The 12,984-nt window shown below is 44.1% G+C and overlaps 1 protein-coding gene across 2 annotated transcripts in view; it reads right to left on the bottom strand.

Annotated features, from left to right (window-relative positions):
* Positions 1-12,984, bottom strand: part of Nckx30C (solute carrier family 24 member Nckx30C) — a 172,765-nt gene that overhangs the window by 46,423 nt on the left and 113,358 nt on the right. For both annotated transcript variants that reach the window (XM_033485297.2, XM_033485296.2), the window contains exon 4: positions 542-813. In XM_033485297.2, the coding sequence (XP_033341188.1) occupies positions 542-813 (272 nt within the window). The remainder of the gene's footprint in view (positions 1-541; positions 814-12,984) is intronic.

Genomic DNA, 12,984 nt, shown 5'->3' with positions numbered 1-12,984 from the left:
CCTTAGATTTGTGAAAATGATGGCTGTCATTTAGGCAGTAGACTAGAAATCCCAGCTAGAAGGACTTTTGGATGTCTCGATATCGCCTTGAGAATGTTCCAATTGATCATTGGATCATATGTCCATCATATATCATATATGATATATATGTCATCATATATATCATTATGTCAAGGTTATGTCAAGGTTACGTCAAGGTCATGTCAAGGTTATGTCAAGGTGATATCCGATCGGTCATTGCAAAATGCGATCCTTCTAAAATCTTGTGCAACGATTCCGCAGGAGTACCCGTTGCAGATGCAACAGAAAGAGGCCATCGAACAGAGTTCCCAAATCTGAATGCGCGAAAGGTAAATATTTTTGGATCTTGGAGCGGAGGCTGCCCGTTCGGCGGCGAATCGAGGGAAAATTCGAAACGAGGAATTTCCGCGACGGGACACAGGGGCCGGAAACCACCGGCGCCGATGGCACCGCAATAATCGAGCGAGCCCATAGGGGGGTTCGCGGAAAGTTTCAGGCATCCGTCGAATCCGACAATTACCGATTCGAGGCCGGCGTCGAGGCCGGCGGCTATACCGCCGTTGGGAAGTTCCTGGATGCCGGCAGTGGTGCCGGCGGTGGTTGTCGTCGTGGTGGTGGTCGTGGTCGTGCCCTGGGAGCCCTGCTGCAACTGCAGAGTGGTCTCTTTCGACGCTGCGCCGGAGTACTGTGCCGCCGTCGACGTCGCCGCGCCGTTGTGCGGCCTGGTCGCGTCCAGCAGCACCTTCAGCGAGGCTATCGCGTGTAGTTGCGTCGCTTTCTCGTCCACTTTGCCTGAACAGTAGCAGAGCAGAAGGTTAATGGGGCCTGGTTATCCCGTTCGCGAACCGTGGCACGCTTTTCCTTCATTCTAACCGGACTACGTCTCCCGATCGGCTTTCCCTTCCCATGACAGTCGTGGGCACCGACCACGTTTCGTCCGAACGATCGCGGCTCGATCGCCGATTCCGAGGACCGTATTTTTACAAATGGCTAATTTACAGCTGCCCATCGGAATAGATCGTGTCACCTACTTGCCGCCCGTAAGAGACGGAAACCATTGTTATGAGAACGGTATTTTTTACGGCGTTATTCCCGGCCTGTCGCCAGATCTTTCGGCGAGTTCTCTTCTATGGCGATCGAAGCTGGACGAAAGTTTATTCGTACGAAACCTGGCAAGAAGTGTTCGATCGCAACGACTTTCTTCGAACTGTGCTAAATGACTGGAATTCTTTTTAATCGTTAAAGGGTTCACTTTTTCTGAATTTCGCTGTTATTTGAAGCAACAGCGAGGAATGAAGATCGGGCGTTTTTTAAACTTTTTCGTCTGAACCTGCGACGAATATATTTGCGACAACGAAAAATTCCAGCAATTTGGAGCAGTTTAAAAAATGTTATTGCGTTCGAAAAGGCGAATACTTTTCGCCAGGGGGTGTACAACTGTATCGCGTTGGACCGCGAAGGGAAGTCGACCTCTTTTCGGTGTAATGATTTTCGGAGAAACTTGCGAATGATGCATCGATATTCGTGTAAACACTTTTAGCCATTCTCTCATCGAAAGTTTACAGACAAGACCACATCGTTAAGCGAAACATCGATCGCGGCAGAATATTAAATACAGATTCGAATTGAAGTCGCTACTTCGCGGGACTCTATTTCGCTGGAGCAGAGCCGTTTAAACCGGTTCCAGGCCCGCGAAAGTTGAGTTACGGAACCTGGGAATTAGTTAGAGTCTCATTTCCGCGGAGCCGGGCTCGAACAACGGTCTCGCTTCGCAAGAGTCCACACAGCCCGCCGGGGGAAGTTCGAAGAAGTTGATCGAAGGACAACGGCGTTAACGTTGTATACCCGGAGAAACCGGTGAACGCCCACGACCGTCCAGCGAAAAGAGAAGAAAAGAAAATAAAATAAAAGAACGGCTAATAAAGCGGCGAAGTTCGCGCGAAGCAAAGTGTGTCCGATCGCCTCGATCCGAGGAGACGGCGCGCCAAGGATCCGTTGTCCTTGCGGCGAGCGTGCAGCAAAGCAGGCGAGAGAAGTTTCACAGGCAGAACAGAGCGTGGAGCGAACGCGCAAGATCGTCGCGGATGCATCGTCGTTCCATTTAAGCGTGCACTTAAAGATCTGGCTGAAGCTGAAACTACGAAATAATTATGAGCAAGGGTCATTCAAAGCCTCCCTCGCGCGCGCCCATTGCCACGTTCCACTTCGCACGATTGCCTCGAACAACCTTGCGTTACGTAACACAGACCATTTTCCGGTCTATTTTGCGAACCCGTCGATCTCGCGATGCTAACGGCGTGAAAATACCTCGCGCCTCCTAAACCCCCCCCCCCCTCCCCGATTTAGTTTAATGCAGCCACTAAAAGCAGCGGCTCTTCAATTATTTCCCATTCACGAATGTTCATCCTCTCAAGTCTGCCCGAGTTGTGCCAGGATTATAATTGAATCGCTCGGGGAATTATAATTACGAGATAATTAAATTACATTGCAATTCGTAATTCAGATCGCCATTTAATTTAATTATAAAGTAATTTAATTGCAAAGTAATTCGATTGCAAAGTAATTCAGTCACAAACTAATTCAATTGCAAAGTAATTCAGTCACAAACTAATTCAATTACAGAGTAATTCAATTACAAACTATAATTCGATTACATAATAATTCAATTATAAAATAGTTCAATTACACTCCTGGCTGAGATGATTAATAATTGAATTAACCGATTTACGCGTAACTGAATTACAATGTAGTTGCATTACAATGTAATTGAAATACAATGTAATTGCATTACAATGTAACTAAAATACGGTATAATTGAATTACGATGTAATTGAAGTACAACGTAGTTGAACTGCGATCCAATTGAAATGCAATGTAATTCAATTACGTAATTCAATTACGACGTAATTGAATTAGCAGGACCCTGAGGCCGGTGATACGGAAATATAAACAATGTAAAAATCAAAATGTTCAAGATGCGACGAAGTCGACAGTTTTATTCCGGTGACCGGTTTATCCGGGACCTAGCAGATGTATGCGCTGGATATATTCGCGCGTATGAGTAATTAACCTTCAGGTTAGATTAGTGTCATCTATTAATCCCTATACACAACTGTAAAGGCGACCAGAGTCTCTAGACAGTGCTTGTTATAGCGGAGACACGTCTCCGAGGCCTGTAGCAAGGCTTAGCATCTGCTAGGGACACGGTCTTAGCACTGACGCGAGTCATTGAGGAGCAGTGTCTGCTCATCTAACATCAATGACTGTCACCTCTCCCCGGAGAACGTTCCAAAGGGTTCGCGGCAGTCAATGATCCTTACGGAACTTCGACGGAGTTATAAATAGCTGCCAGAACTGCATTCGCCTGTCCCCCCCGAGTTAATAATCGCTCTCTCAGACGGACGATTATGTCCGTTGGAATCGTATGCAAGCTACTTTTATCGATAATCATCGCATCCGGTGGCAGTGGAATTAACGAGCGATCGAACGGGTCCGTTAACGGGAGGTTAAACGGCCAAGAAAGCGCTGTCAAGCGATTTCTTCAAGAAGAATAGAAGATTCGCCGAGCGCCGTTTATTGCCCGTAACGACTTCAGCCGTCACGATCGCCGGCTAATTGGACTAGAAGAGTCGAACGGCGCGGCGCGTGCAAAGAGATCATCGTGCCGGATCGTGTTTAAGAAAATTACGACGAGCCGATTAACGTTCGAACGAGCACGATCCTGTTAGCCCGCGCCGATTATGTCTCGTCCCGACTGCGAAAACAAATTTAACGAATCCTTCGAAGTGAATCGAAGCCGATTATAGTAACAGCGCAACGTATTAGCGCCAACGACAACGTAACACTTCGTTTAACACGATTTCGCAAAATGCGCGCAATCGCACGGCGCTGACACGGAGGAAATAATTGCGCGTCCGATTCACGGTGTGCGGCAGCTAAAAAAAAATCACTCGATAATTGTCACTAAACCCTCTCGCAATCGTCCGGGAAGTATAAGTCGAGCGGATCCGGGAGCATCCGAGTACTTATTCCCGCCGGTTCCCACGGGAGACCCTCGACGCCTATTTACGCGCCCCATTTCCGCAAGAATCGCGGTACTTTAAGAATCCAGCGGCGCCCATCCGCAGGTACCGTCCTCATTCTCCGCCGGGAACTAATTTCTCGTCGGTGATTTTCCCGGGTCCAAGGTGGCCTTAATTAATAGCGGATAGAACCATGCTGGTACGTAAATCAGCCGAAACTTCCGTTTCATTATCATCTCGGAACGTACTCCAAGATAATCTTGGATCTTCGAAAAAGGATCCGTATTCAGAGTTTTCGGTACCCTTGGAGTTTTCTGCCCTGTTCGAGTCTAATCGGATACATTTCATAAATATTCAGCGAGTTCGATTGTTGTTTGTCTTGACTATTGTCCTTCGGCAGCTTTGCGTTTTAACTTGGAAGAATTATTCTGTTATTTATGCTTTACAGGGCTGGGGAAAAATAGGTTTTTGAAGTAGTAAATAGACTATACAGGATATCCTAAAATTACGTTACTTTCAGGAAATGAAGAGTTCCTGAGGTAATTTCAAGTAACTTTTTCCTTAGCGAAAATGCAATCCGCGGCTTCGTTTACGAGTTATTAACGAAAAACGCTGACCAATGAGAGGCGAGCTCGGTTGGCGCAAGGCGGACGAAACGCAGTACCGCTCATTGGCTCGGTCGCTGCCTGTCAGCCGATCTCGCCTCTTATTGGTCACGGTTTTTCGTTGATAACTCGCAAACGAAGCCGCCGATTGTATTTTCGATAAGGAAAAGGTTACTTCAAATCACTTCAGGAATCTCCCATTTCTCGGAAATACCATAATTTTGGAACACCCTGTACAATCATTTAATACAGAATTTGGCGAGTGAACATCTTTTTGAAATAGTTGTTGATATCACATTAAAGAATCGAATGGTTATTGTTTGTGAACTATTTTTGACGAATTCTAGAATCTAATAGCTTTTGTTTGTGAACCATTTACGACGGATTATAGAATCTAATGCTTTTCCTTCGTGAACCATTCTTGACAAATCATGGAATCGAATGTTCTTGTGTACATATGGATATTACGTAGTTAAATATATTTAAAACGCGATTTCCATACGTAACTGCTATGTGTTTCGAAAACAGTTTATTTGCCAAATTCTGTATTAAATGATTATACAGGGTGTTTTTGTTAATGCAGAATTTGGCAAGTGAACTTCTTTTTGAAATAGTTGTCGATATATACATATGGATATTACGTAGTTAAATATATTTAAAACGCGATTTCCATACGTAACTGCTATGTATTTCGAAAACAGTTTACTTGCCAAATTCCGTATCACACGAGAAGATAAAAATATTTCTAGTCTATTTACTGTTTCAAACATCCAATTTTCTTCAACCCTGATGTTTCATCGATACAGAAAATGAAAACATACAAATTTTCTTCCTCCTGTAGGAAATTACGAACGGTGATTAATCAACTATAAATTTAGACATATGACCTGTCCTCATAGATATATATAAATGGATCCATTTAGATAAATAATGAAGGTTTAATAAATCTATTTATATATTTATAGAATAATTATTGATCCTACTTCTTATTAAGAAGTAGAATAAATTTATAAATCTCACTACAATATAATTAAATATAATTAACAAATGATATATCATAAAATTATTTATTAATATATAAATATTTAACCAATAAATGTTTAATGAAAAAATTTAAAAAAATGCCAACCTGTCCAAAAATCTCCGAAAACGGCCAAAAAACCCCGAAAAACGGCCAAAAAACCCCGAAAAACGGCCAAAAAACCTCCTTAGCACCCAAAAACATGAACGATTAAACGAATTCGGCGAACGAAACGATTAGCACGTTCTCGAAACTGGGCAGAAGAAAAATGAGGGAAGAACGACGGTGGATATCGATGGGCTACGTGGTAAAGTTTTCGCGCCGTCGGAACGCGGAGTCGCCAAATATTTCGCGGAGTAGCTCGAAACTGGATTCCAAGGATTGTCTGGTGCCCGCGGTACATCTTCCGGGTATAGCAGTCCGTAATTCAACCCCGTGAAACTCAACCTTGCAACTGTCATAGCGCGGAGCAATTCCGGCTCGCATTCGCTCGCGTCTCGCGCTCGCCGGAACAGCTGTAAGACCCTCGGAATTCAGTCGCGACCCGCGTACTCGTCGCAACTTCTCCACCGATCCCGCACTTATTCGCGCGATAGTAGGTCAAAGAGGAGAACCAGACGGCGTAGAATGCCGAGAAGTACACTGAAAGTCGTTGCAGCGATACGAAAAGTATCCGTCTAGCCGGGGGCTATCTCATTTCCTATTTATCTCGTTGCCCCGTCCTGTTACTCCTCGTTTTCTTTTTCTCTCCGACGCCCCCCACCCCGCGCCCCTCGCCGCTGGCTTTTAATACGCCGTAAATGTAACCTAATAGTGGTATCCCAACGTCGTCGTTCGCGGTATCTGGAGGGGGGGAAAAAAAGGCGCAGCCATCGAGCATTGTCCGTGGAATCGGGAGGCCGCGACGAAGGCGCGGTAAATTACAGCGCGGAGAACGCTTAATTAATCCTGGCGCATCGGTCTCCGGTAATTGGTCGATCTATATTTTACGAATTTAACCGGGGCTTAAAGACGATATTTAATTGAGCGAGAAATTCGCTTTGAGTCGCGCGGCGATTCGTAGGAACCGGTCGTATCGAATTAATTTCCATTCGCCGGATTAATAATGCACTGTGCGTTCAACCGGACGACGCTCGATCGGCAAACAAAATTGTTTCCAATTTAGTATTTCGACGTTCGCCGATGCAGGAGTTTCGAGAGTGGGAGAGCAACAAATTTTACGCGCACACAGCGGCGAGGGATAAACTGTAGAAATCCGTACGTTTGCAAATTAAGCAATGTTTTCTTAGATAGCTACCGTTCAGCGTCCCGCGCAGCTGCAGAAGCTTCTAAATTAATCGAGCGTAGAAGAGTCTGCAGATTTCGATCTGTCCTACTTTCTTTTTATTCGTAGATTCGCGAGACAAACAAATTTTAATCAGCAGGATTCGTCTCACGATTAGACCGCCGAGCTTTCTGCGAAGTAAAAATTCTTTGCATCGATTGCAAGCCAATTGAGCCTAGTATAATTCTCATTCTTTTTCTGATCATTTCAATAAATCTTCTTTTATTTATTAACGCTTTAAATCAGATGGTTTATTTAGCAAATACAGAGTTGTTATATCGACAATATAACTTGGCAAATAATGAAATAAATTGGCGATATAATAATTTAGCAAATATAGGGCTGTACGTATCGCTGCTCTAATCGACTGTGACATGTCCAAATAATGAAGTTAAAAGACAAAGACATTTACAGTTGTATTTTCCCAATAATAATTTGGTTTTCGAAAATAAGGAAATATCATTTGCACTGAATTTTGTACTAATGTATATCGATTAATACTTTTGCTTTATACATTTAAAGATATGTCAATATTGCATTAATCCAGATAATATTATTTGCTACGATATAGTAGCATATCTCCAAATCGCGTTATCTTTCTCAAATGTTTCATTATTAAATCAGAACAGCTATATATTCGATGTTACTTACTGTTAGTTTCTACGTTATTATCGAAATTGATACACCAGTATTCTTAATTGCTTTCAATGGTCTCGCTGTTGCCCGTTTCACGCACCCATTTCTGTCATAAACGCCTAACATCCGCAGCCTAATCACGGCAGACGGCGCGGCGTTAGGCAAATTCGGTTTACACGCGTTCAAACCAGTTGCAACACGGCGGACTCCGTACGCGCATCATTAGTCTTGTCTATCGATTAGCTCGCCCGCCGCAGCCACAGGCGAGAACGCGAAAAAAAAACCACTTTGTTCACTTAACGTGCCCCCTTAAATTATTTAGAGTGTCCGGTCGCGTTCGCCGACAACTACGGCAAATATTTGCTGTAAGGATCACTGCGAGATCCTCCGTCGATCGCTGCGAAATTGCCGGCACTTGTTCAACCCCATGCGAGCCGACCACCCCATAAGAACTGCATTGTGGCGGCTTCGGGAAAATCGATCCCTCTTGCGCTTTAACCCGACAGCGCTTTAATTCTCCACGGACGCGCACGGTTCGCCGCCTATATTTCAACGATGTCCGCGAATAAAGTAACCTGTTTTCAAAGCGAAGCACACACAAGACTATTTTTATATACCTTCACGACGAACTCGGCATGGGAATAAAACAACTGCTGCGGCGGAATCGAGCTCGAAAACGTGAAATTGCTTCGGCGCAGTGAAACGTGGAAACGTGACCTTCAACTTGATACTTGATACTTTTGTAAAGACATCAGTGGAAATTGTCTGAAATTTCTTAGCCAACATCTTCGCAAATATGGTCGCCCAATACAGTGATGTCTCCCTAATCGACGCTGAGATTGTGCACAAAAATGGACAATTTGGGAAGAGGAGATACGATTATTTGAGCCTCGCGGATCGTTTTTAGAATTGTTGAAAATCGGTAACTATGAAAACGAGTCGCGAGGATCGAGTTCGCAAGGCTCCTCTTCCCAAATTGTCCGTTTTCGTGGACAATCTGAGCGTCAATTAGGGAGACATTATTGTATCGACTTCAGTGAATAATATTTTTACACCGGTAATTTTATACATCAATTTCCTAAAAATCAATGGAACTAATTTGAAACTTTATAGCGCCGATACAGGAGCTCGATAATCGTCGTTGCGCAGAGAAAAATGGCACGAACGGTCGCCCAGTATTTACCTCGATGGATAACATCTTGCTCTAGCCATTTAAATCGATAAAATAACGTTCTAAAAATCGGCGTGTGAATTACTTTGAATGTTTTCAGTGCGGAGACATTTAAAAATCGTCACTGTCGATGGAAAATTTTTACGAACGGTCGTCGCAGTATTTATCTCGGTGGATAAGATCTTGCTCCAGCCCATTTAACTCGATACAAGGATTTTCTAAAAATCAATGAGACTGCTCGGTAGGTTTTCAGCGAAGACGTTCAGAAGTGGTCGCTGTGCGCACGGAAAATCAGCGTGAATGGCGACCGCACACTATTTACACGAGCGGATAATATTGGCTCTGGGAAAAAGTTCGTGGCGTTTTGTTAGTAAAATTCAACAGAATTTCTTATATTGTGAAAATGAATTTATTTAAACCAAATATGCTCCATTATTATCGACGATGTTTCGCCATTTTTCGGGTAGAATCATGATGCCATCGGTGAAGAACTTCTGCGGTTTCTGGTTTAAAAACTGAATCAAGTGGTTTTCACAAGCTTTTTTTGAAGCCAGTTTAATTCCGTTGAGAGAGTTCTACAGAGATCAGAAGAAGTGATAGTCAGAGGGTGCTATGTCTGGACTATACTGTGGGTGCATCAAAATTTCCCAACCAAACTCTCGCAATTTTTTACGGGTCGTCAAAGAAATGTGTGGTCGGGCGTTGTCGCGATGGAAGACAACACCTTTCCTATTATGCAATTCGGGCCGTTTTTTTTCAATTGCGTGGCGTAATCTCTCCAGTTGTTCACAGTAGAGTGGAGAATTAATCGTCCGACCAACTGGAAGTATCTCATGGTGGGCGATTCCCTTCCAGTCCCACCACATACACAGCATCACCTTTTTTAGCGTGAATCCTGGTTTCGCGAACGCTTGTGACGGTTCATCATCTTTTGTCCACGATCTTTGGCACTTCCGATTGTCGTACGTGATCCATTTTTCATCACCGGTTATGACACATTTCAGAAATGGCTCGATTTCATTATGTTTCAGCAGCGCGTCGCAGATGTTGATTCGATTCATCATGTTTTCCGCGCTCAACTCACGAGGAACCCAAACATCCAGCTTCTGTTTGTATCCAGCTTTGTGTAAATGGTTCAAAACAGTTTTGTGGTCAATGCCTAGTTCCATACCAATATCGACACTGCTAATATGCTTATCTTGCTGGGCTTTTTCAACAATTTCATCAGCTTTTTCGGTAACTGGACGACCAGAGCGTGACTCATCTTCCATCGGAACGAAAGCGAGCGAACCATTTCCGTGCAGCTGATTTTGATAATGTACCTTCACCGTACACAGCACAAATTTGTTCACAAGCCTTCGCAGCGTTCCTCCCTTTGTCGTAATAATATTGTAAAATATAGCAAAATTTCTCATTATTTCTCTCCACTTTCAAACGCCAACAACTTTCCAAGTACTGCGCCACCACGATGTTTATGCGCTCAAAATTACGTTCAATGTGTCACCTTTAAATGAAGCGTTTAGTGGTATCGTTGCAATTAGTTGTTCGTGAGTTATTAACAATTGACGACATCTATCGGGAAAACGCCACGAACTTTTTCCCAGACCCAATAAAATTTTCGCTGTACCTCACCGTACACAGCACAAATTTTTTCACAAGCCTTCGCAGCGTTCCTCCCTTTGTCGTAATAATATTGTAAAATATAGCAAAATTTCTCATTATTTCTCTCCACTTTCAAACGCCAACAACTTTCCAAGTACTGCGCCACCACGATGTTTATGCGCTCAAAATTACGTTCAATGTGTCACCTTTAAATGAAGCGTTTAGTGGTATCGTTGCAATTAGTTGTTCGTGAGTTATTAACAATTGACGACATCTATCGGGAAAACGCCACGAACTTTTTCCCAGACCCAATAAAATTTTCGCTGTACCTCACCGTACACAGCACAAATTTTTTCACAAGCCTTCGCAGCGTTCCTCCCTTTGTCGTAATAATATTGTAAAATATAGCAAAATTTCTCATTATTTCTCTCCACTTTCAAACGCCAACAACTTTCCAAGTACTGCGCCACCACGATGTTTATACGCTCAAAATTACGTTCAATGTGTCACCTTTAAATGAAGCGTTTAGTGGTATCGTTGCAATTAGTTGTTCGTGAGTTATTAACAATTGACGACATCTATCGGGAAAACGCCACGAACTTTTTCCCAGACCCAATAAAATTTTCACTGTACCGGTCGATGACAGGTCGCCGAATATGTATAGGTGATCATCGGTGGAAACGAGTCGGAACGGACGCATGAAGTATTTATTGCGGGTAACCCGACACGGCCCGACACGGAACGACGCGACAGGAGCCCGGGCCTGGTTGGCGGAGAGCAAGGCTCACATGTAAAGAAGAGGCGGAGAAAGGAAGACGTAATTCGGCGATTAGCTTCGACCAATCGCGGCTCTCGCCGTGGTTCTGGCAGCGCGTTAGGTCAAAGAGAAAAGGCCGTGGCGAGTGGCCTTCGTTCCCGAAGGTGGAAACGAGGCGGAAAAAAGAAAGGCGAAGAGCCCGCGGCGAGAAGTCGGACCGCGATGAAAGTATCGACCCCTAAGCCGCCCCGGGCGGGATGGAACAGCATAAGGGAGGGACCTGCAAATGCTGGAGTAGTCGCTCCCAGGAACAAGAGAAGCTTCCGCGGAACAGGAGAGAGGAACGGGAAACGGGCCACCGTGTTTTAAGCTGTTAAGCTTCGGTTATATTTTCAACACTTTCTCCTTTCGCCACTTTTTCCGCGTTCCATCTCTCGATCTTCTTCTCTCTGTCCCTAGGAAGATCATTCTATCGGTTCTAATGCCAAACGAGTGTCTCGCACAGTTCCGATTTTATACGAAACTCCCAGTCTGTCGTTTCTTAATCCTCGGACTATGTAGTAAATTCTCCTTAACCCTTTCGCTACGGGCGGGATCTCCACCGCGGTACTTCCGCTGAACGGAGCGCCGCGACATCGCTGCACGCTACGCAACGCCGATCGTCAGCGGGAGTACCGCGGCGGAGAACCCAAGCTGCTTGAATGTTTTCGTACGAAAAAATTTCTCTCCAAAGGGTATTTATAAATAAAGGGTATTCCAGGGTATTTATAACGTCTTAGCATGCGCTCTTTAATTTACAGTATGAGAGAAAATAACATTATGCAATATAATGCATCTTATGGAAGGCCACTATAGTGGCCCATAGTACCTCAGTGGCATCCTATGAAAGGCCACTATAGTGGCCCGTAGTACCTCAGTGGCATCATACGAAAGGCCACTATAGTGGCCCGTAGTACCTCAGTGGCATCTTATGGAGGGCCACTATAGTGGCCCGTAGTAGCGAAAGGGTTAATTGACGCTCGGATTGTACACGAAAATGCGCAATATGAGAAGAGGATATTCGATTATTCGAGCATTGTGGCTCCCTTTTATGCTTGCTAACAATCGACAACCATAAAAACAAGCTCGCGAGATTCGAATAATCGTATCTCCTCTTCCGAAATTGTTCATTTTGGTGAACAATCTGAGCGTCAATTAGGGAGAATTTACTGTATTTACGGCTACACAGTTAACGATGTTTTACGACCGTTTGCAGCTTTCTTCGACAATTTTTCAGGACATATTTTTGAGGACGCTCCGTGTAAATGGCATTTCTGCTGTTGCCGGAATAACAAGAATTTATATCTCATTTAATTGCCGGGAAATGAATAATTATTTGACGATTTAAATTCACTCGGTTAATATGACCCGATAACCGCGGTCCGAGGAGTTAATCGACATTATGTAAAATACAAATATTTCGTTTCGCATCGGCTGCAAGAGACAGGGATTTATCTGCTCGTATTTGGTCACAAATATTCGCAGTTTCGATATCGGATTAATTAAAGCATACACCTATCTCTCGGGGTTGTTTCGTACAAATCTAATAAACGGTAATAAAATTTCTTCAAGGGTTAAGGATATTTTGAAAGGAGTTCTCGAAGAAACAGTATAGACATTTGAAGTATCGCCCGTTGAACGACGCGCAAATGAATTTGTTTGGGAAGGAAAGCGGCGAGGAGTGCCGGGAGCGACTGAGGGGAGGGAAACAAAGGCGAGAGGAGCATCTGATTAATTGGGATCGCTGGTTGGGCCGAGCGTTTAAAGAAGGGCCGCGGAAAAAGTC

This window comes from Megalopta genalis, chromosome 7 (assembly GCF_051020955.1).
Source record: "Megalopta genalis isolate 19385.01 chromosome 7, iyMegGena1_principal, whole genome shotgun sequence".
Classification (NCBI taxonomy): domain Eukaryota; kingdom Metazoa; phylum Arthropoda; class Insecta; order Hymenoptera; family Halictidae; genus Megalopta; species Megalopta genalis.
Note: the sequence above shows the minus strand (reverse complement) of the source record. Positions and strands in the feature narration are given on the sequence as shown.